A 24,096-nucleotide genomic window follows, 5' to 3' on the forward strand; every position below is an offset into this window, starting at 1 on the left:
AAGTGAAAGTTGAATCCCAGTCTTGGGCAAAACCAGGGCAGCAACGACCCATGGATTTTGGGCCCATGACTGGGGGATATGAGGGGAGGCGGGGCATGGGGAGATCCCAGGAACGTGTTTGAAGAGGGCGTGCGAGAGAGCTGGGTGGATGGAGAGAACAGGGCTTTGGCAGGCTCTCTGGGTCTCCCCCCGGCCCCCTCAGTCTCCGAGCCGCTGGTTCCCCACTCCCAGGGGCTGGGTCCTGAGGTTGGTGCAGACTAAGTGGGGGAGGAGGGAGAATTGTTTATTTTGATAACATTAGGGCGTATTCCCCCGCTGGCAGCTGCTATTTTGAGAGTCCCGGAGAGCAGGGGCTATGGTTAAATTAGGTAATGTTGCTCCAGAAGGAATGTGTGAAGCAATGAGGCTAAGGGTGCAGCGGGATGACAGTGGATTCAGTCCATATAAAATTAACTGCAACTTGGAGAGGAGCAGCTCTGGCCACTTTATAAGGCGATGGAGGGGGTGGCTGCTGGAAGTTGTCTGGGGTGAGGGGAGGGAAAGTGATGGCCCAGGGCCTCTTTTGGGGGAGCCTGGGGCCCTGCCCGGAAGCCTGGCTGGCCCGGCAGGGGCTGGCGATGCGGCTGAGGGGCAGGGCTGCTGTGTCCTCAGCTCTGTGTGTCTGGCCACTGCTTATGGGTGGGGCTTGGGATGGCGTGATGCCTGGGAAAGATGGATCCCCGGACTTGATTTCTGCCTCTTTCTTGCCTCATGAGGTGAGTCACTCAGTCTCAATGGACCTCCATGTCATCAGTGGCAAAATAACGGTCCCAGCCCCCTAGAGATGTTTCCTAAGGATTAAATCTCTAGAAGAAAGAGCAGAGCTAACTTTTATCATAACCTATGCAAGGTGCTGTTCTAACTCAAAGAATGATGCATGCTCCAGCAGTCGGGGCCTCACCCAAACCTTCTGAATCGGAGCGTGTGCGCAAACAGGATCGCCAAGAGATCCTTGAGGAGATCCTTGGGGACAGTGAAGCTGGAGAACCTCTGCTTTACACACCTGGTCTCACCTGATCTTGAAAACCACCCCTGCGATGTGAGAATTACTGTCATTTGACAGTTGTGAAAATTGAGGCACGGAGAGAGAGCCAGCATGGAAACTCCATCCGTGTTCGTTCTCTTCCCAAATTCTGTTCCTTCTTGCCCTCTTTTGGGCTGGGCTGGAGCTGGGGAGAGGAATGTCAAAGCCCCTGGCAGGACTGGAGAAAGTCAAGAGTATTCTGTGCCCTTGAGACTTAATCAGACTCTCTTATCTCCATTCACCCATGGGATTAGCACAGCTAGACAGAAGTCACTCCAAAGTCATTACATACTTCCCATCCTTGGAGAAAGAAAGGGGCAGGAAAGGGGTTCTCTGCGGATGTGCTCTGATAGTAAAGACAGTGGCCACTGCCTGACAGGTCAAGGGCTTTAGTTAGGGTCGTCCTGACCATTATTGGTACATTTGAGACTGAGTTCATCTAGCAGCAAATATTTATTTTTTTTATTTATTTTTTTTTAATTTTTTTAACATTTATTTATTTTCTTTTTATTTAAAAAAAATTTTTTTTAACGTTTTATTTATTTTTGAGACAGAGAAAGACAGAGCATGAATGAGGGAGGGGCAGAGAGAAAGGGAGACACAGAATCGGAAGCAGGCTCCAGGCTCTGAGCCATCAGCCCAGAGCCTGACGCGGGGCTCAAACTCGCGGACCGCGAGATCGTGACCTGAGCTGAAGTCGGACGCTCAACCGACTGAGCCACCCAGGCGCCCCAAGCAGCAAATATTTAGAGGAACACTTACTATGTGCCTGGCCCTGAAGAAATACCCTACATTTCCCCCGATCCTGTAGACCCTTTATTATACAGAAATGAACGCGTTACTGCCATATACTTAGCACGTACCCTGGGCCACACACTTGCATTATCTCTTTTATCTATTAAATTCTCCTGCCCGTTTCTTCCTCTTCTATAAAACAGAGATAGTAATTATAATACCTGTCTCATGGGGTTGTTACGAAGATGATATTTGTCCAGTGCCTGGCACGTAGTGTTTGTTAAATAAATGTAAGAAGTTCAAATAATCCCCCAGTGAAACAGATACTATCACTGCCTTCCGTTTTACAGATGTGAAAATCGAGGTCCAGAGTAAGAAAGGGACTTGCCTGTGGAGATCACGGGAGATGAGGGCCGAGCCATAAGAAATTGAGTCCCCAGACATCTAAGCCACTATTATAATTCAATATATTTTAGTAAATGTCTAATTAATATCCTAGCTGCTGCTCAGCATTGGGACGTGTCTAAAGGTTAAAATATACATAAGGTGGGAAAACTCAGGCTGGTTTTTGTCCTGAAGGAGCTTTGGTTCAAGCAGGAGAGTAGAGACATTTACTCTCTTGGCTATAATTAAGACCAAATCTCTAGTCCTCTACAAGGTAGAAATTAAGTCGTATGAATGTGTGGGAGAGAAAGATGTCTTCGTGGGGGGTCCCGGAAGACTTCAAAGCGGAGGTGGTAATTTAGCATGGCCTTGAAAGATGGATGCATAGATTAGACTGGGAGGCATAGGAACAGCATCCTAGGAGGAGGGAACAGCATTTATGAAGGCCTAGAGACAGGAAATGTGCCCTGGGAGAGGGAGTGGCATTCAGGAGCCTGGGGCTGCTGGGGTCTGTGGTGATAAGGTCAGGGAGGCCAAGCCCAGCTTTCTTGTCATTGAAGGTTCCCAGTTTTCTCAAAGACTGGCTCCTCAACCGGCTGGGATTATTCTGTCATTGTTTTGCCTTTCCTTCATGTCAAGAAATCAAGGACTTTTATAAATGGCCTGTCTGAGCTTCTGGTCAACGTGTGATAACGGGGATAGCTGACAGAATTCGGGCCAAAAGCAAGAGACTTGGTGTCCTGATTAATTGGGCAGCCTTATCGCCCACACATGTACAATTTCCGTGAGTCCCTTCCAGCGTTGACAATAATAACCCTGGGTGGGGAGTGTCATGAAAGGGCCAGGCCTGGGTCCTGATTTCCCCTCTGCCGCTTGCCAGCCGTGTGGCCTTGAGCAGGCCTCAGTTTCCTCCTTCGTAGAGTGGAGACAGCTGTACCTCCAGCCTTGCTTTAAGGATTGGTTGGGGTGCCTGGGTGGCTCAGTCGGTTAAGCATCTGACTCTTGATTTTGGCTCAAGTCATGATCTCACTTCGTGAGATCGAGCCCCACGTCAGTCTCTGCACTGACATCACAGAACCTGCCTGGGATTCTCTTTCTGTCTCTCTCTCTGCCCCTCCCCTGCTTCTGCACCCTTTCTCTCCCTCAAAATAAATAAATAAACATTTTTAAAAAAAATTTATGGGTTGATGATGGTGTAACCTGCACTATCCAGTATGATAGCTCTGGCCACCAGTGACTATGTAGTAAATTTAAGATTTAATTAAACATAATAAAAGTTAAAGTTTTGAATAACAATTTAGCTTCTCAGTTGCCTCAGCCACACTGCAAGCGCTCAGTGGCCACAAGTGGCCAGTGGCTACCTTATTGGACGGCTGTAAACAGAACATTTCCGTCACTGCACAAAGTTCTGCTGGGTGGCCTTGCACACTCAGTAAGGAGTGTCTTACTGGCTGCTGTCATTGTTACCGGTTCCCCTGTCCCAGTTTGGAACCCGTGTGGTGCTGTGCCTTCCCCACTTTTCCCTCAGCCCCTGGGGAGCTCCGACGCTCCCTCCCCAACTCCGCCCATAATGTTAAAAAGGCCTCCCTTCCCCCCTTAATTTCCCACCCACTCCCCTCAGCTGCCTCTGCAGCTTTGCCTGCTCAGCTGCTGGCATCTGGAATCTCCATGTCCAGCCTCTGAGATTCCCATTGCCCATTCCTGGGGCGTGGGGGTGGGGGAGGAGGCCTCCCTGGCAGTCCCCTGCTCCCAGTGGAGGTGCCTGGGCCCCTCGCGGCAGGACGGAGGTGATGGCTTGTTGTGACGGGGGCAGTGGGCAGCCTGCCCGCTCTAACGCTCCCGTATCTGGGCGCCAAGCATGTTGTTTGCACTTGGCCGGGCCTCAGGGTCTGGCCCGGTGCCCTCGCCGGCTGGCCTACTTTGGCACCCCTGGTTACAAAGGCTGATCACGGGCCTCTGCCTGGTCAGGACACCAGGAGCTGAGGGTGAGGGGCATGTCTGACACCTGGGGCTGGAGTGCAGGACGGGTTCCCGGCTGTGGTTGGGCCCCAGGTGCTGAGTGGGGACCAGGCCCCGGGCAGGCATAGGCAGGGTGCACGCTCTTGGGGGCCAGGCAGGTGGTCACCCTGAGCGGTCCAAGTTGGTAGGGGCTGCATGCATACCTGTCTGGGGAGGAGCATTGGGTCTGAGATGCCAGAGAAGCTCAGGGTCACCTCTGAGCATCATGTTCTCCCCTCCTCCTCCCTTTGGCCCCCTCCCTCATTAACTGGGAGGTGGACAAACAGGCATTTCAGGTCCATGAGTGCTGAGGCCACTGAGGCCCCGCAAGGAGATGTGACACCTGAGATCACGCAGCCAGTCGGAAGGAGTCAGAACTCCACCTCGGACACTTGGGTACTTTTCCCCATCCTGCCCCTCCCCGTGGGAGCTCTGGGGACAGTCGCCCCTGGACATCTTGCTGAGAAGGAGGGAGCTCTGGGGACAGTCGCCCCTGGACATCTTGCTGAGAAGGAGGGTTGGAATACTGGCCCTGCCACTTTTTCCGTGACCTTGGGCAAGCCTCTCTGAGCCTCGTGAGCCTTTGCTGGTGAATGGGGATAATTATACCTCACTCTCAGGGCAGTTAGTTGTGAGGTTAGGTAACTGGCCTCCTAGCTGTTTTCGGAACATTCTAAGGATATTCCTGCCTTGGGGCCTTTACAGCTGCTATTCCCTGTGCCCAGGGTGCTGTTCCTCCCTGCATGCCCCAGCTTCCTTCCCATCTCTGCCCCCTTCCCTAATCGACCTGTGTAAAATGGCAGCTCCCCTCCCCAAAACAGTCCCTGTCCCCCTCACCCTGCCCTGTTTTCTCCATAATGCTCTCACCGTTTGGCAAGTATTAGTTTGTGGTCCAGCTGACTCCAAGGCTCATGTCGGGTCCGTGAGTGCAGAAAACCTACATGTTACCTGCATACCTGCGCACGTTAACAATTACTGGTTATTTCCCCTTTTCTTCCCAGTACTTCTGATGACCACCGTTTATTGGGTCCTGGCTCTGTGCCCAGCCCTGTGCTAAGCAACTCACTGTCAGCTCCGTGAATTTCACAGGGTCCCCATCACAGCTTTGTCACTGGTCAGAGATGAGCGGCCAGAGGTGCAGTGAGTTCCCCAAAGCCACCCTGCTGGCTCCCAACCAGGTTAGTCCTGTCCCAAGGCTCCCACGTGCTACCTCCTGTGTTTGGGCCAATGAGAGCAGAACGTTCACCCAAATTTGGGGTTCAGAATCTACATTTGACAAGAGTGAATGGGTGGCTTTCAATCTTCTGGGGGTGTCCCTTCCAACCGTCTCTTCTATGATCGGTCAATTACAACCATCCCCACTGCCTCAGAATGACAGGTACGCTTTGGCTGGGGAGCCCCACAGGTCAACCCGAGACCCCAGGAGTAGGGTGGGGATCACAGGGTAGGCCCAGGTCCTGGGCTGTCCCTTGGCTGTCTGGGGGCAAGTGGACAGGATGTTCCCTCAGGCAGCAGACATTCCTGGTCGGAGGTGGCAGGCAGTGGGAGATTTACCATTTCCGGTAACCCGAGCCCCTGGGAGATTGAGTTCTCCCTGCCAAGGACACGCACCCCTGGCTTGCCAGCCCTTCCTGCCCCATCCTCAGCCTTGGTCTGCCTGGAGCTTAGGACCTGCTGGAGGGACCAGCCTTAAGTCCCAGAGGTGGAGACTGGGGTCTCAGGCCCTGATCAGTCCCTGACAAAGACCCAGCCTAATGCCACCCTCCCAGAGTCCTCATCTGTGTAGTCCCACACCCTGTACCCCAGCCATGGGGAAGGAGGGGAAGGAGGTGACATGATGGCAGGAGAAGGAGCCTGTGTTAGGAGCCAGAGACCTGGGTCCTGCGTCTGCCTCCACCGTGTGCTTGCTAGGACTTCTCTTTGTGGAGCGGCCGTGACCTCTCTGAGTCCCTGGTGCTACTCTGCACACACGATCCATCTCATCCTTTACATCTTTTATGTACATGATCTAGCTGGTCCTTACAACAACACTCGGGGGCAGGGAAGGGTCACTAAAATGAAGCTGCAAGTGGGAAAGTCACCCAGTGGGCAGTGTCACAGAATGGGATTTGAACTCTGGCTCTTCAACACTGATGAATCTTCCTTGATGTCTTCCTTTCCCTCTCTGGGCTTTTTTTGTTGTTGTTGACTTCCCCTTCTGATAAGTGAGGGCTTCCCTGATAGCCCAGGACCCAGGGATCTGTTGGAGACCTCTCAGGCAGCTTTGTCTTATCTCGCCTGCGGGGGGGGGGGGGGGGGGGGGCGCATAGCAGGAATTATTCTATTATTCTCCCCGGGGAAGGGGGGGCCTTCTGGAGAGCTCGCTCTCTTGGCACGTGAACTCTTGGGTGGGTGGAGGTGGGAGGGGAAGAAAGTGAAGAAGTGACAGGTTGTCTTGTTGAATCTCCATAGCAGCCTTGGGAGGTGGCCATTTTTATTCCTGTTTTACAGATTAGGACACAGGGGCTCATTGCCCTTCCCCCGATCACGCTCTGTGTCTCTCTCTCTCTCTCAAAAATAAACATTGGTGGGGGGGGGGGGAGGGACGGGGCAGCGCCTACGTAGCTCAGTCGGTTAAGCGTCTGACTTCATCTCAGGTCACGATCTCGCGGTTCGTGGGTTCGAGCCCCGCTTCAGGCTCTGTGCTGACAGCTCGGGGCCGGGAGCCTGCTTCGGATTCTGTGTCTCCCTCGCTCCCTGCCCCTCCCCCACTCACGCTCTGTCTCTCAAAAATAAATAAACATTTTTAAAACAAAGGAAAGAAAAAGGAAAAAAGAGGCTCAGAGGGGTCAAGTGATTTATCCAGGGCTACACAGCTAGGAAGTTGCCAGGCTAGGGTGTCCAGTCAACTCCCAAGTGATGTGGACTGGCATGTGACCAACACATATTTCCTAGGATGGCTTTGATTTATTAATAAAATAGAATAGTTGTCTTCCTGAAAAACTGTGAACGTGCCCCAGACTTAATACCTCTTCGTCCAGACTACATCTCCCAGGCTGCCTCTGACACCTGGAAGCGGCCCAGGGATCCTTTGTTAAACCGTTTCTCCACATTCGCCTCGGAAAATATGGCTAGTCGTAATTATAGGCGTGCAAGAGTTCAGAGGAGCAAGAGCCGCGTGGGCTGGAACGGACTGGTTTGGCACTGAACTCGGAGGAGGACTGTGGGGCCGAGAGGGGCCTGGGGTGGGTCCGGGCAAGGCCAGGTTCACAGGCTCCAAGGAGGCTCCGTGAAGGGCTTGCAACCCCGGCCATCTGCCAGGAACACCGCAAGGCCTCTCCCAAGACCCCTGCCCTCTCGACCCTGCCCATCCACCACCCTCCCGGGGTCTCCGGGGCTCCCAGGCTCCAGGCAAGGCGTCTTGGGCCCACAGACCTTTGCTCCAGCCCCACCCCCTCCCCCTAGAGTTCCCCAGAAACTGGGTAAAGGGCTGCAGCAGTGAGGCCAGGGAACCCTGGGATTTGAGCAGTTGGCAGCACAAGGACTGAGATGACCCCAGCCAGCCTGCTCCCACCCACCTCCTGCTGTGGGGCCCTTGGCCCTGAGGCCCCAGCAGCTGTCAGCAGGAAAGGGTGACAGAGGAGGGCCAGAGGTGACTTCTCAGCTCGCCCCTTCTCGCCGTGCTTGGACCAGACCCAGAATTCTTACCAGCTGTTGTCAGCAGCTGCTGAGCTCTGTTCCAGAGCCAGCAGCAGGCACCCCCCTCCTCCCCAAGGACATCTTCCCACCGTCCTTCATGGCCGCTGCCCCTGGGGAGAGGTTGGGGCTAATATGGAGAGCGCAGTCACATTCCCAAGTTCCTTTGATCCCACAACACCACGAAGGAATAGCAACTAATGCCCCCATCTGTATGGACGAGAAAACAGATCCAGAGAGGTCAAGTGACTTGCTTGAAATCGCACAGCTACTGAGTGGCTGCATTCAGATTCCTGGCTCCTGGTTCAGTGTCCATCCCACTGCCTTTCTTCAGAGTGTGCTGTGCAGGACGACAAAGACTTTGAGGTTCCTGAGTCCGACTGCCACCGTGGCACTTAGTAGTTTTAGGACTCCAGGCAAACCTTTTTTTAAAATTTTTTTTTCATTTAAGTAATCTTTACACCCAGCATGGGGCTCAAACTCACAACCCCGAGATCACAAGTCACACACTCTACAAACTGAGCCAGCCAAGTGCCCCCTCTACTCACCCCCCCCCCCGACAAGCTCCTCAACCACTTGGAGGAGAACTCTCATTTTCTTGCCTATAAAAGGAGAATAGTGCCCACCTCTTGGGATTGTTGAGCAAATTAAATGAGAGAATCAGTGTTAAGTACTTAACATAAGGCCTGGAGTGTTCTAAGTACCCAAAATGAGATCTGGCGATGTTACCGTCAAAGAGTATTCGTATTAGCCACCTGTGCACCCAGAACAGTGGATGGCTCTATGGGGGTTATAGCCACGTTCCACAAATATATGTATCAATCAGTGAATATTTATTTGGTACCTACCGTGTGCCAGGTGCTAGAAAAAGAGCAGTGACAAAGCAGACAAAATTCCCATCCCTGCTTATATTCTACCCCACATGGTGACTGGAGAGACACAACTTCATCCTTTTTTTTTTTTTTAAACATTTGTTCATTTTTGAGAGACAGAGCACGAGTAGGGGAGGGGCAGAGAGAGAGGGAGACACAGAATCCCAAACAGGGTCCAGGCTCTGAGCTGACAGCGCAGAGCCCAATGAGGGGATCGAACCCACAAACCATGAGATCATGACCTGAGCTGAAGTCGGACACTTAACCGACTGAGCCACCCAGGCGCCCCAAGATACAACTTCATCTTAACCACAGAAGCCGCCAAGCACTTTTACACACACTGCTGTACTATCCACGTTTTCAGATGAGAAAACTCCAGTGACGGAGCAGAGCCCAGGACCCAGCTCTTCTGAGGGTTTTAGGCCCTGAGGGCTTCCTAGAGGAGGTGACACTCCAGGCCTCAAGACCTGGCAGGAGAGGTTGGGAAGCAGCTACCACAGTCTGGGCAGCAACAATTTCAGGAAGGTCTTGCCCAGGTCAAGGCCTCTTGTTCCCCAGGGAGGAGGCCCAGCCAGAGCTTTAAATACCCCATGCAGCCCAGAATAGCCCCCATTGTCTTGGCCTGCAGCTGGGGGACCTGGGAGGATGCTGAGGGAGGTCGATGCTGGAGCGGGAGGAGGTCTTCCCTATATGGAATGGGTGGTTTTCTGCGAAGACTTTTCCATTTGGCTCCTGCAAGAAAGCCTACCCGTGGCAGAAGGGCGGAGCCCTGCCTGGTTCTTCGTGAGCGACGTGCTGGCTGAAGCGGGGAGCTCTGTGGGTGGGGGACTCCCAGGGAGGGCTGTGTGCCTGAGTTGAAGGTGCTCCTTTGTGTGCCAGGGATGTGTGTGCATTGGCCTGCTGGGCCCTGCACCGTGGGCAGGCCTAGCCATGTCCCCTCCCCGAGGCCTCCTGGCACCGAGCTCTGGCTATTTTGGGCACCGGCTGTGTTCAGGTTTGTGGAGGGATGGGTAATCCTGTCCGTGCCAGGGATGCTGGGGGCACCCTCTGGATGGCCATTCCAGCCCCCTGGATCTTTGATGACTTTAGCCTCTGCCCATGACTTCAGCCTCAAGGGGTCATGGTCAGTGGACTCCTAGGGGAGGCCAGTCCCACTAGCAAGGGCAAAGAAGGGCGCCAGACAAGCCTTGCCCTTGGGACATTCTCTGCTCTCAGTATCAGGAATAGTTGTGCTTCCTCTAAGCAACGAGTTTGTTTTGACCTCATTGGGTCCCAGAATCCAGGGACTGGTCAGGTTTCCTTCCTCCCATTGGCCACTGGAAAGCTCAGAGCCAAACGAATTGTTGCTTTCCCGGACCTCCAGAATTCGGCATGTATTTCTATCTACTCACCTCACTCCAGGCTGTCCGTCTGCTTTTGTGAGCTTTTCTTATGTACGTTCAGTTAGTTTTCTCTCGCTGTTATGCGTGCATCTTTCTTTTTTAATGTTTATTTTTGAGAAACAGAGAGGGAGAGAACGAGTAGGGGAGGGGCAGAGAGAGAGACAGGATCAGAGGGTCCAGAGTGGGCTCTGCATTGACAGCAGAGAGCCGGATGTGGGGCTCGAACTCACAAACCGCGAGATCATCACCTGAGCCAAAGTTAGATGCTCAACCCACTGAGCCACCCAGGCGCCCCTACGTGTGCACCGTTGTAAACTGCCTTGAGTTTTTCTGGGAGAAGGTGGCAGGGGAAGTATAAATAGATGATGATGATGATGGTGGTGGTGGTGGTGGTGACCCTGTGCTGGGCAGTCCCCTGCAGTCTTGAGGCTTGGTCCTCACTTTGTGATGACCTCTGCCAGCCCCTCCCTCTTTGCCGGTGGAAGTCATGGCCTAGAATTCTAGAATCTTCAGGTTGCAGGATTTCAGTGTCCTAAAATGTCAAAGCCAGAAGGAACCTTTGGGATCTTCTAAGTTGAGAGCTTTCAAACTTACTGTTCAGCCGTGAAACCCTTATGTCAATCAAAAAAAATAGTAGTTGGGTTAAATCCTGCACTATTTTGATAACGGACAGCAAACACAGACCATTCACCACGGGCTAGTGCTGTTTGTAGCATTTTACACTTTTATTTAATCCTTACGACAATCCTGTGAGGTAGATACTATTAATGTGAACTACCATGCCCATTTTACAGATACGGAACAGAAAGGCACAGAGGGGTAAAGCGAGCTGCTCATGGCCTCTCAGCTAACCTGGGGCTGCACCAGATGTATGATGTAGGTCATACAATGGGAAAAGGTGGATTTGTTTTCAGTGAAGCAAGTATCTGGGGGAGGGGGCCCAACTTCTATTCATCCCCCCCCCCACTCTCTCACCCACTCTCCCAAGTGGCCCCCGAGGCTGCTGAGGACAGACTGGAAACCAGTGATCCAGGCCTGTTTCATCATTTGAGGGAGCCTGAGGCTAGAGAGGGGAAGGGGCTTCCCCAAGACAGTGGGGGAGCTAGAAACCTTTCTCAGTCCCTTGGCCTGCCCGCCTCCTGGAACAGCATCAACAGCTCGACCTCCCCCTTGGAACACTCAGCTCCCTCCATCTCGTGGGCGCTGGGACCCTCTGACCTTCTGCATGGCCCTAGGGGACCAGGAGCGACCAGGCGCTGGGCCACCCTCTCTGTCCCCTCTGACGGGACTCCTCTCCTGAGAGGACAGGCTGGTGACCAGGGAGGAAAGAAAGGGGCAGCTTCCTTCTGGGTTTTCTCAGACTCTGGCGGCGTTTCCCCCCGGGGAGAGAACGTGCCCCTCGTGTCACCCCGCCTGCCTTTCCTCCACAACGCCTTCATTGCATGGGGCCTTGGGGCTTTCTGTCATCAAGAGCTCCCTCTTCAGAACCCCAGTGGTGCTGCTGGGCCATATCTTACCTCCAAAGCCCCGCCAAGGGAGAGCTAGCTGGCGGCCAGCCGAGGGAAAGGGGTAGGTTTGTTGTGGGTGTTCCCGGTATGTGCTCTGTGAAGCTCTAATCTTATGAGGTCTGCGTGAAGAAAGGGTTCCCAGTTAAGCAAGTTTGGGAAATACTAAATAGTTGCTCCCTTCCCCGATCATGCTGTTCAAGACGTCTAGGACTTAGGGAACCAGCTCAGCTTTGTGCCACCAGCCTTTCCCAGATGTGTTTGTTTGCAGGACACCCACCCTGTCCAGAGCTGCTGTGCCCAGGATATTACTCATGAGGAAAGGGGAGAGGGGCACTTCAAGAGGAAGGGGCCCTTCCTTTTATTTCCAGCTCTGTTACCTCCCCTTTGGTCCTGGATTCGGCCCTGCCTGCCCCTTCCTCCCCTTCCAGGAAGCAGATGAGGAAAGCCCTGGGGGCAGGGGGGGAGCTGGCCTCCTTGGCCGCAGCTGTTGGACTGTCATCCCAGCCTGTTTTTTCCTGTTGCCGATGCCCACGGGAGCAAGCAGGAGCAGAGTGACCGCGGCCTGGTGGCCTGGCCGCCTTAAGCAAGACCCTGGAGCCGGAGCTGCGGCCCTGCTCGCTGCTGAGACCCCCACCCACTCCCTGAGATGCCGGTCCGCGCAGGGAGCAAGTGACCAAGGGCAGCTTCTTGTCCCCTCAGAGACAGGGCTCCCTGGCCGGAAAGCCCCAGGCATCAGAAATGGCAGGAGGAGGGCTCAGGTAGTACGGAGTTCCTGGTTGGAAACCAAGGGTCTGGCTCCCAGTCTCAGCTCTTCCAGCTCTGTGACTCTGGGCAAGCCGTCTTTCTGAGACTTGATCTCTTCATTTGTAAACTCCTTCCATTCATTAACTTAAAAAGTGTTATCGAGCTGCTGCCACATAATTTGTAGGTACTGGGGGTACAGCAGTGAGTGCAATGGACAAAGTCCCTATCTTTGCGGAGCTGATTCTCCAGTGGGAGCGACAGATGATAAACAGATGAGCACGTAAACATAAGGTAGAGTGTAGATGGTGAGATGCTATGAAGCAGGGTAAGAGAGGTGACAGAGAGCCAACTAAGAGATTCTGGACCTGGGATGTGCTCAGGGTGGGTCTCTGTAAAGGTGACACTTGAGCAGAAACGAGAGGAAGAGGAGGAGTGGGCACATCTGGGGGCGGTGTCCCAGGCAGAGGATGCAGCAAGTACAAAGGTCCCGAGGTAGGCGAGAGCTAGGTGTATTTGAGAACTATCGAGATAAATGTGGCAGGGAGTGGGGAGAGCACGGTAGGAGAGGAGGATAGAGAATTGCGTGTGTGTGTGTGTGTGTGTGTGTGTGTGTGTGTGTGTGTGTGTGTAGGTATGTAGGTCACATAGGACTGGTTACCCATAATAAGGGCTTTTCTTCGCATCCTTTGGTGAGTCAAGAGTAGTGGAAAGGCCTAACCCAGTAGGTTCAGGCGGTGGTCATCGTTGTAAGTGATGTCTCACCTCAACAAAAATTTGTAGAACGTTCCCCCACACCCCCGTAAGCCTGGCACTGTGCTAGGGGCTTCATTCCTGAAATCTAGAGGCAGCGACCCCAGAGGGCATGGGCAGGCCCAGCCGGGTTGGTGGGGGCCATGAAAGCCCGCAGATGCTCCAGCGCTCCATGGTAGCAGGGCCACCTGGGCGCCACAGAATCTGAGAACCACGCCGGGCTGCGGGCAGGAGGCAGGCACGTGAACACCGCCGGTGCTGTTGGCATGAACAGTGTTTGGCAGATAATATTCAAGCCCTGGGGACCTTCTTGCCGGGCGGCCCAGCCCGGAAGCCATGCCCACTTGGCCACCCCCGCCGCCTTGGCGTCACCTGGCACGTGGGTGGGGCAGAGGCATTTCCCAGTGACTTCCTGCTTCTTCCCTCTGAGCTGGCGGACAGCTCATTGAACGCCAGGGGAGGCCCATTCTTGGGGTGTCTGTGGGGCAGGGACTCTGGGGGAGCTGGGCAAACTGGGGCTCTGTGACCAGCACAGCCAAGAGAGACTGCTCTTTTGGTGGAGAAGCCCACTCGGGGCTGTGCACAATCCCACCTCTGGGCCTAACCACGTGCCCTCCCTTCTGCCCGGTGCAGGCACTTTGCCCCTTCTCCACCCAAGACCGTCTTTCAGACCCAGCTGAATTGTCCTTTCCGCCGGGAAGCCTTCGCCAAGCTCGGTTAGTGAGGGGACCCTCCCCTGGGCCCTCCCAGCCCCCTGTCCTTCCTCTGCAGAGTTCTCCATGCACTGTGCTCTCATCACTCGGTTTAATAGTCTGTCTCCCCTAGGAAGACAGAGCTCTGTGTCTACTTCCCGGTTTTATCCTCAGGACCCAGCGCATAGTAGGTGCTCAGTAAGTAAAGGTCAAAGCGGCTTGAATTGAACCTTTTGTGGCAGGTCAGATTGATTATCCCCTTTTTACAGGTGAGGAAGCTGAGGCTACCCAGCTAGAAGGTGGCCAAAGTGGCCTGAAATCAGGAATCTCTGAGCAGAGTCCACCTTCTGCCCCACTGGCCACATCTCTGAGACCCATAAGGTGCTCTTAGGTGGCTATGCTGGTAAAAGACCCGTTCAGGCGCAACCCAGCTACCTGTATAGGCAGAGACCATGTCAGGCCCACCCGCGAAAGGGCCACGCCTCCCAGAACAAGTCAGCCCCCACTCCCCTTGCCTCTCCCAACAGCCCCGGGAAAGGGTCAAACAAAGCAGGATGTTTTTGTGCCTACATTATCATTGAGGAAACTGAGGCCTGGAGGGATCAGTAACCATGTCAGTGATCATGTGATTCGGTCCCATTTTCCCCTGGGATGAGGTATTAGTGGCCTCAATTTTATTGATGGGGAACTGAGGTTCAGAGATCATTCTGGCACTTTCTTGCTGTGTGATCTTGAGCAAGTCTCTACTTTCTCTTTCTGAACTTCACTTTCTTCTTGTGTCAGATGGCCTAATTCCCACCTCAGGGTTGTTGGGCAAGTTCACTTGTTCATTCATTCGTTCGGTCATTCAGTCGGTCTGTGTCAGCAGATATTAATTGAGCACCTAGTCTGTGTTTTCTGTTTTGAAGATGCAGCAACGATAAAAACAGGAAAATCACTGCCCTCCTGGTACTTTTGTTCACAGCAGAGATGGCTGGTGTGTGGAAGGTGAGCGCATGTAGTGGGGATTCGCTGCAGTTTGCTAGAAGGGAAGGGTGTCAAGGGGCTTGTCCACGGCCACATGGTGAGTTTTGGGGCAGAGTTGGGACGAGGGACCCCAGACGTCAGGTTCTCGCTCCGCTGTTCTCTGTTGAACGCGGCGGCCCTGGCTGGAATGCAGACTTTCCAGGTCACAAGCCTTGGGGTCAGAAGCAGGGGCCTGCAGGCTGCTACGCCTCTAAGGTGGCAGAGTACACAAGAGGGAGTCCTGCCGTCAAACTGGATCTCCACTGCCTTAGCTGTGTGACCTCGGGTAGGTGACTTCACGTCTCTGAACGTCCTTATCTGTAGACTGGCGGGGGGGGGGGGGGGGGGGGGTGTGGGGAAGCACCAGTATCTGCCTTCTGGAGCTGTGGTCTTGCATGAGATAAGCCTTGTAAAAACCTTATCTTGACCGTTCTCCTTATCTGGGGCATCTGGCCAACTCGGGCTGGAGAAGGTCCTGCACCTTGGGAGCCTGAGTGTGGGAAGCTGGCAGGCCTCCCGAGTGGCACGGGCAGTGTAGGCATGCCAGAGGAGGCTGTGGCCACCTCCTTTCCGGCCCGGCGCCCCTCTTAGCCTGCCAGGGGATTAAAGGCCTTTTGGCCTTTGTGTCGGGCTCACCCGCCCCTGGCAGTTTGCACAACAAAGTGCTGCCCCGACAGATTCCTTCCCTGTTGCCGTCTGCTGCCCATGGACAGGGCACTGGGCAGCCTGGGGGTGGGGCAGGGCACCTTGACCCTGTGTCTGGGGCCTAGGGTGTAGCAGAGCTGGGAGCACGTGTTATGGGGTTACGTGGGAGCCTGTATCATAACAGAGTAGGAGCGTGTCCTTCCCGGGAGATTCCGGGGCCATGGGTGGGGGAGGGGGCCCTGAGGCAGTCTGTGCCGGCAGGAGGCAGGTGGGCAGGCAGGGGCTCGTTCGTCCCCCGCCCCCACGCAGGCTCTGGATTTTGATGGAGTGAGCTCACTCCGGCCCAGATGCCTGGAGCCTTGCCCTGGGCAGCTGCAGCCCCCCTGGGGACTGCGGTGCTCAGACCTTCCTGCCCAGCTGCGTGGGTTGTGGTGGGCTCGGCCCAGCCTGGGTCACGGGGAGGGGGTGATGGGCTGGCTGCCCACGTCGCGGGAATAATGGCTCTGGAGCAGCCCCGAGTCCCCCTGTGGGCCCCGAGTCAGCCTCGGAGGAGGCAGATAACTCGAGCCTCGGCACCAAGCTCTGCCGTCACCTCGAGCCTGGGCGCCACCCCTCCAGCAAGCCCAGAGCTGAGGCAGCAGGGCCGGGCCCTGTCCTTCTTCCCAGACCCGGAGGCTGACCCTGGGCCTGAGCCCATGCCCCCCCCCCTTCCCATGCATCACCTCTTGCCCATACCCACCCCTCACCTCTACTCTGTGCCCCAAGCATGGGACTAACTCTAACTGACGCTCACTGAGCACTTACTGTATACAAGCCTTCAAGCGGAGCGCGTCATGTGCTTTTAATTTCATTTACACCGGTGACCCTCGGTGAGCCTCAGTTTTCTCATCTGCAAAATGGAAATAAAACCCGGGAGTGAAATGTGCATCGGCATTCAGAAGTTTTCAGATTCGAGAAAGGTGCCATCGAACGTGTGAGAGCACAACTCAGAGGAGTCTGGAGCAACACCCCGTAATGAAACACACTAACATTTGCTGCGGCAAAACACTCCTGCTCACCCTAGGTGAAGTAAATAGGATACTGACCGCTTCCTGTCAGTTCAGGTCAAGACTTGGCACCAAATGAGCTTGTTGTAACCTTATTTTAAAAAACAAAGAAGAGGAAACACTCTTAGTTTTCAGAGCTCTTTGCGTTTCCCCTGCTGCAGATGAGGGATAGCGGCCCTGTAGCGCCGGCCCTCCCATGGTGGCTGCAAGGGTTATTGGAGGGGGTCCCCACAGCGTTGAGGAGAGGGCCTGGTGCGGAGACAGCCGCCGATGGAGTCTTCCAGCTCCTATTGTCATCCCTTCGCCGTGCCGTCGTCCTCCTCCAGCTTTCATTTTAGCAGCACCAGAAACTCTTATCTACACAATCCTCACTGAAAACTCCAATCCTTTGAAACCCCCAAACCCTATATCCTGTATCTGTTTCTGCACCTTCCCCTGCACCCCAGACTTTCTCTGCCTTCTCTACCCCTCTCTAATGGCTCGACCTTTCACCTCCAGCCTGGGTTCTTCTCAGCTAGCCTTGGATCCCTCGGCATCCACACCCAGGCCGGGAAAGGAGGGTTCTGGCCTCTGTCCCTTGTCCCAGAGGATCTCTGCGGGACTTGAACCTGGAGCCTCATGTGCATGCTCATGCCTACCAGGAAGGCCTGGACGCAACCCAGCCTCAGGGGGCTGTCTCGCAAAAGTTCCCCGCCTGTCTGGGTTCCCCCACCTCCTGCCACCCGTTGGGGGGCCATTATGCCCACACCCCTGCCCTAGCAATTGTTCCCAGCACACTAGAACAGTCCTCTGGCCTTGGCCTGTATGAGTCAGCTGCCTCCACTTCCCCCACCAGGAACCTGTTGTGTCTGGAAAATCCTCCTGTCTGCTTGACTCCTTCCTCTCTGGCCCAGGTCGGCCTTCTGGACCCCTCCTTTCCAGTCCCGCCATCCGGCTCCAATGCCTGCCTGAATACTGGGTTCCTCTGGGAGGAAGCCAAGCTTTCTTATAGCCGGAGATGGGCTGGAGGGCAGGAAACCTGAGTTTTATTTCTGCTTTTGACCTTGGAGCCACCGATGGCTCTCCTTGAGGTGTTAGGCATATACTGCATGGGCTCAGGCCGCTGGCAGCTCAGGTGTCCTGTGGGCCATCTTGGGAGCTGGTTGGGTTGGGGATGGGAACCGGCCAGCCCTGGGTGTCCTGGCCCTGCCCCCTGCTTACGCCTCAAGGCCAGCCTGGAGGCCCAGCCTCAGCCCTGCCTCTTTTCCTGGTCAGCAGGTGCAGAACCCAGAGGTCCCCTGTGATCTTGGGCAAGTTACTTGGGGGGAGAGGGGGGTGCTGTTACCTCCTCTGTGAAGGGGGGCCATTCATACCTGCTCAGCCACCTCAGGCAGTCATTGTCAGGGTCTAATGACCCCAAGTTTGAGGAAATGCTCTGTAAACTGTAAAATAGCACTGTGGTTGAAAGGTTTTGTGGGAATGACTCTCAGTGACCTCGGTCAGTTCTGGCTCAGTGGCAAAAGCTTAGACATTGGAACCAAACCACCAGAGGTCAAGTCCCAGCTCGGCCACCTGCTAGATTTTCAAGCAGATGATCCGACTGCCCCATTTTCCCATCCCTGCAGTGGCCTATTGAACACCTGTAACCTGGGTTAACATTTATAAAAATCCTCAAAGAAGTGCCTGGTATGTAGTAGGTGCTCAATAAATGTTAGGTCTTTCTATTCTCAAGTAGAGCCCAGACTTCCCAGATCTGAATCCAAGTTCTCTTCTACGGTCAAGTCTCAGGCTCCTTTGGGCTCTTTCCGGGAGCCTCATTCCGGTCTGGTTCCATCTCCCCTCCCAGATGTGAAATACAGCTGCTAGAACCTTTTGATCTTCAGCTTTGCACAAATGAAGTCTCTGCTCTTGTTGGCTCAGCCCTTGCTACAGGCCCTGATCTGACCCCAGAGCCTCGGGCCCTGGGGAGGGGGCTGAAAGCAAGGGCAGGCTGGCATGTGGAAGGGCCCATTCCCTGGAGTCCCTGGGGTGGGAGGGCTTCTCTCCGGGCCCCGACATGCTCTGGATTCTCTCACCCCTCTCACTGCAGATGTGTGTTCCTGGCATTTTTTCCAAGTTGAGTCTCACTTTGCTATTTCCTGTCCGGTCTCAAGTCACCTCCCCCCCACCACCCCCGCCCTGGCCTGGGAGAAGCTTTGGACCTTGCTCACCACCAGAGTTTTCCTTTCCAGACAGCAGTGTCTAGGGGATACTGGGAATCTCTGTGCCCTGTGCATGCTCCCCCTCCCATGGCCTGGCTTGCATGGGGATGGGGAGGGTGTGGGAATGACACAGAGAGAGAGATAGCCCTCCCCAGGTGGGGAGGATCCAAGCCTGCCCCCTCTAACCTCTTCTGCCCAGTGTCTGTGCCCCTATACCAGCCTTAGCCTCACACTCCCCTGAAGTCAGTCAGGGCCTGCTCTGGACCCATCTCCCACCTGGTGGGAACATTACCTTCTACCCATAGCCAGGGAAGGAGGGGGAAGCCTTTTCACGGACTGATCTTGTGGTTCTTAGCCAGTGAGTGCTAGAGTTCTCTAAGCACATGCCAGTTCATCCCTCCCACCTGGCTGAGAAGGGCCCCAGGAATCTGAATTTCTCACCAGCTCCTGGAGATTGTGAAGCTCATTCCTGGAAACAGACCCTGTGGGCATGGTCTAGAGGTCTACTGGCCACCTAGGACTGGGATGGGCATTTGTCTAGAGAGAAGGTAGGGAAGGAAGAGGAACAGGAGGAGGTGTTTGCCCATGGGTTGGAGGGGAAGGGGCATTGGGCCATAGCAGAGAGTAAGGTGTGGGCAACGTAGACCTTACACTACGCTTCATAGCACTGCAGACGTGAAGGTGACCAAATGGCAACCAGTAGAGGAGGAAGCTCCCAGCCTAGGAAGGGAGATTGCATATAGACTCTGTGGGGGCAGGTGGTACCTCCAAAGCAAGTCAAGTTCAGGAAGCAGCTAGAATTAATAGGTGATGACATTTTTGACCATTCGCTCATTCATTCATTCATTTATTACTTCAGGTAGTTATTGAACATGGGGTGCTGAGAAGGTAGAGATGAATTCATCACAGTCCCTGCCTCCATTCCAATGGAGACACAGATGATTACAGTGTGAGCCCAGAAGCACCCAGAACCCAGCCTGGGTGGGGACAGAGGTGACCGTAAAGGGCAAGAGTGAGGAAAAAGTCTCCCAGAGGAGATTTTCTTTGTTTTTTTAATTTTAATTTTATTGAGATTTTCTTTTTAGGCATCTTTATTGAGGTATAAGTTATATACAGTAAAATGTACCCATTTTAAGTGTACCATTCAATAACGATAAGATGTATATACCCAGGGAACAGTCACTCCAAAAGTTTCCCTTGTGGCCCTTCCCAGTCAGCCTACCCTATCCTCGGTCCCGGGCAACTAGTGACATTTCTGTAACAGTAGATTAGAATTCCGCCCCCCCCCAGAGTTTCCTATAAATGAGGTCACACGGTATGTAGTCTTTTGTGTCTGGCCTCTTTCGCTCACTGTACTGTGACTGAGTTTCATCCGTGTTGCTGTGAATATCAGTTATTTGTTCCTTTTTCTCATTGATCAGTTGGAGGAGGTGATGTTTACCCGAATTTTGGAGGATGACTTAGCCAGATAAACAAAGCAAGGAAGGGCATTCCAGCAGAGGGACTAGCGTGAGAAAAGGCCAAGAGCTCCAGGACACGGGCTGGGTGAAGTTGGGGGGTGTAGGGAGGGAGAGAGACTGACCGTCTCTTTGTCTTTCTTCTCCTCCTTGGGCCTCTCTCCTGCTGCCATCACCTTGTCTGGCCAGTGAAGGCTAGGTTTTGTTTTCAAAAGCGAGACCATTTCCTTCTGGCTGGGCTGGGCTCTCCAGAGAGGGCTGAGGCCAGGCAGGGCCTGAGACTCTCAGGCCAGGCCATCTGGGGCTGGACGTGCATTACGGGGCCACAGCAAATCCATGCACACTTGTGCTTAGGGGCTCTGGGGTTTCCTTGGTCTCCTCCGGGTTTGTTTTTTCTCTGCGTTAGCTGATAAAACTCCTTTGGCAACATTTCCATCTTGTCTAAGAGGAAGGAGGCATTCACTGCGCATAGCCCGCCGTGAGAAAGGCAGGTGTTGTGGCCACCGGGGCCCTGCTATTCTGGCCTGCAAGGTGCAGGGTCTCAGCAGGCCCTCTGTGGAATGGGAGCTCGAGGTGGAACTTGTGCTGGGCTCAGCATCAGCCTGAGGTCATACAGAGTTGACACCACGCCTGTCCTGCCCCCATTCAACCCAGCTGTTGGGTCCGCCCCCTCGGCTGTGTGCACAGATGAGCTTGTCCATGTGGCCACAGATGCCAGAGCCAGCTCTCCAACATGGCTGGAATGTGTTCCCCATGGCTTGGAGCTTTGGAAGCCAGGCTGAGGCAGAAAGAAGTGGTTGAGATGGCGTGCGAGGGAGCGGCTATCACAGACGGCAGCTTCGGTGGACTCACCTGTGATTACTGCCTCTGTCCCCCACCCGTGCTTCCTCCTGCCTCTGTCCCCCATCTTTGCCGTTCCAGGTCACCCTTTACCTGTCCGTGTCCCCCTGTCTACTACTGCGTATTCCGGATGACCCTTGCCTTCTCCAAAGGAAGAGAGGAGTCAGTCATCAGTTACCAAAGTGATTTTAACTTTATCATCTGTTTGTTTGAGGATTCATTCAGACTCAGTGAATGCGCAGGGTTGGGCGCTGAGGCCTCCGGGGGCGAATGGAGCTTTCTTTGGCAAAACTGAGTCAAAAATAGTGGTTCAGCCCCAGCCTGACTCTCACAGCCAAACCACATCTGACTTAACCACTACAGGGCTTTGGGGTAGGACTCCGGGTCCCCCTTGAAGTGAGGGGAGGGATCCTTCGCATGGTGGAGGCTGGAGAATGTGACGGTCGGCTGTGTGATCTCCCACAGGTGACTCATGGGCTGCGGGCGTATGATGGCTTATCGCTGCCCGAGGACGCAGAGACAGTCACGGTGGGCCGGGCCGGCAGGAGCTACTCAGACATCTCTGATGACGAAGACTTGCTGGCTGACGATGCCTCTGGAGGTGAGCAGAGGGTTCTGGTGGTGCGGAGTGGAGGAGGTCAGGGGTGGAGCCAGGGTTCTCCCCCCGCCCCCCATCCCCGGTCCTTAAAGAGGCCCCAGGAAGCTTGCCCAAGGGGGTGCCTCAAGAGATGGGCTGAGAGCCGTGTGCATCCTAAGCCCTGGTCCCAGTGACCCCAAGATCCTCCACTTAGAACCTGTGTGACCCTGCTGGCTCACAGGGCCCATGGCTGCTCCTCTGCCACTGCTGTGTCCTCATAGCACAGGATGATCGGGACTCGCAGGGAGGAGGGAGACGAGGCACAGTAGAGGACAGTTCCCGCCTCCCCTTACCGCACCTCCTCCTGGCCCCGTTGCGAAGGCCAGTGTGACGGGGCCCCTTCCACCCCAGCACGGACAGACCGTCAAGGCCCCGCACCGTGCAGCCTTGACCCACACCCTCTCTGATGGAGGCTTCCACGCTGACTTTCACAAGCCGGCATCCCTGGGCAGTGGGGAGGACGCAACGGCTCTGTGCTTCCATGCCCTTCCACGCGGCGTACCAGGTGCCCCAAATGGTGCTTGGCACCCAGTAGGTACTCAACAAGAACTTGTTGCTACATAAGTCTCTCTTCTGCTTGCAGATGGCCTGGGTAGTGGGGAACCAGGCAGCGGGGACTTTCAGATGGGTAAGTTGCTGAGGGCCCCCATCCTGCCCCCTGGGCAAGGTCTTCCCCGCCGCAGGGGTCCCGTCTCTGGGGCTGAGGGCCTCGATGGCTTCGTGGGCCTGCCGTGCAGGTGGTTTTATACTTGCTGAGCAACAGTCGTGTGGACTGGCTGGCAGGTCCCTGCAAGGTTGGGGACAGCCAAGCTCTGTGGTCGTCTGTGCCACAGGGACAGGGCTGAGTGCAGCAGGCAGGAAGCGCCCACGTGTAACAGGTACCCAGAATAGCAAAATTCCCGTCTCCCAGCACAGCTCAGCTGTGGGGTCCCTTCCTAGATCCCTTCTTGGGGGTGTTGAGCTGGGTACCCCAGGCAGGGGTGGGCAGATAGAGGCGCTCTGTGGCATAGGACATGTGGGCAGGCCGACGGAGCTGGCAGAGGGTGGAAGTATAGCCTCACCTTGGACCTGGGAGGGACCCTGCCTTCGGGTTGGGTCACCTCTGGGAAGCCAAGGGTTCCTGGGTTGGAGAAGAGGGCTGGGCTTTGTGGAGAGAAAGAACCAGGCCTCCAACAGCTGCTCCTTCCATTGGCACTTGGTGCACAGTGGAGCCGGGGCCAGGCCAGCACTGGGACTCAGTCCCTGCCTCCTCCCAGCCCAGGATTCTGGGTAGAGAAGGAACTACCCAGTGACAAGTCCCCGAGGCTCCATATGGTTCCTGCTGCCTTCTCTGGAAGCCAGCGCTGAGCACTCTGCCGCCAGGGCCAAGGATGGAGCTCGGCTCAGGCGGACCACTGGGTGGCCTCACTGCATCCAGGGCCGCCTACGGTGACGCGCCTGTACTTCTGCAGGGGTGGGGGTCGCCTCCCTGTGTGACTGGTGCATCAGGGGCATCCAAATGCGAGGGGGTCGTGTCCTACCTGCCAACGTGCAGACAGGAGGGTTGGCCCCTAGGTGTCCTGGTCCTGACTGTGACCTCCCAGCACCCGGGACTCAGAGCCTGCCTGAAGCTTTTCCACATGTAGGTCTTTCCAGCGCTGCAGGATGCCTGGGAGCTGGGCGGGGCCTGTGCACACATCCCACACCCTAGAATGGACTGTGCTGATGCATCGCTGGGAGCTGCCTCTTGCTAAGCCAGGCCTGTCTGCTGAGGCCCTGGTCCGGTCCGTACTGTCCATTTGGAAACATCCACGGCCCCTCCCCTGTCCACCGCGGCAGCTCTGCCCTCTCTGAGGGGTTCTTGCCAGCCCGCCTCTCCTGTGAGATGCAGCTGTGAGGACAGGGGGGTCAGAGGTAGAGGAAGGGGTAGGGATGGGGGAGCAGCGGCTGGGAAGGGCCCGTGCTTGCGAGTGGGGCCTCTCCGGGGAAGACACAGGGCCTTAGACCCTCCAGGCCCAGCCCTGGCGCTGGCCTGCTGCCCTTGGGGCAGGTCCAGGCAGCTGGGCTGAGTCGAAGCCCTGGAGACAGCAAGTGAGTTTCCCGGCCTCTCTGTGTGCCCACTTCGGCCTTGCCCAAGGGTAGTGCCTTCCCTGCGCTGGGAAGCAAGGGCCATCCTGACCAAGATGGGGCCACACCTGGCCATGCCCCTTGCCTGGGCTCTGGACCAGCCCCACACCCTGGATCCTAGCCTCTGAGATAGTAACCCCCCCCCCCCCCGCCCGCCACTTCCCTCACATAAGGCTGTGGCTGCTGCAGGCTCGCCCCAGCCCTGCCCCATCACCCCCCTTTTGTGTGCCAGTACCCCCACCCAAAAGACAGGCCCCTGGCTCTGACTCCTCCCTGCGACCCCTGCCCACCTCCCCTCACCCAGTTTTTTTCCATCTTCTGACCCGTCTCTCTGTTTCCACTCTTGTCTGGCCTGTCTCCTTGTCTCCTGCTCCCCT

General features: G+C 55.3%; 1 protein-coding gene across 1 annotated transcript in view; it reads left to right on the plus strand.

The window, feature by feature from the left end:
- Positions 1 to 5,301: 5,301 nt before the first annotated feature.
- The window catches only part of HSPG2 (heparan sulfate proteoglycan 2), an 81,397-nt gene continuing 62,602 nt past the window's right edge, over positions 5,302 to 24,096 (plus strand). Inside the window, exons 1-7 of the mRNA XM_047082383.1 lie at positions 5,302 to 5,358; positions 12,759 to 12,853; positions 13,745 to 13,827; positions 14,073 to 14,184; positions 14,712 to 14,790; positions 21,442 to 21,577; positions 22,197 to 22,241. Coding sequence (XP_046938339.1) covers positions 5,302 to 5,358; positions 12,759 to 12,853; positions 13,745 to 13,827; positions 14,073 to 14,184; positions 14,712 to 14,790; positions 21,442 to 21,577; positions 22,197 to 22,241 — 607 coding nt within the window. The remainder of the gene's footprint in view (positions 5,359 to 12,758; positions 12,854 to 13,744; positions 13,828 to 14,072; positions 14,185 to 14,711; positions 14,791 to 21,441; positions 21,578 to 22,196; positions 22,242 to 24,096) is intronic.

The sequence above is a fragment of the Lynx rufus genome, unplaced genomic scaffold (assembly GCF_022079265.1).
Source record: "Lynx rufus isolate CCGP_SWC_20201006 ecotype Redwood Valley unplaced genomic scaffold, mLynRuf1.p SCAF_2, whole genome shotgun sequence".
Lineage (NCBI taxonomy): Eukaryota > Metazoa > Chordata > Mammalia > Carnivora > Felidae > Lynx > Lynx rufus.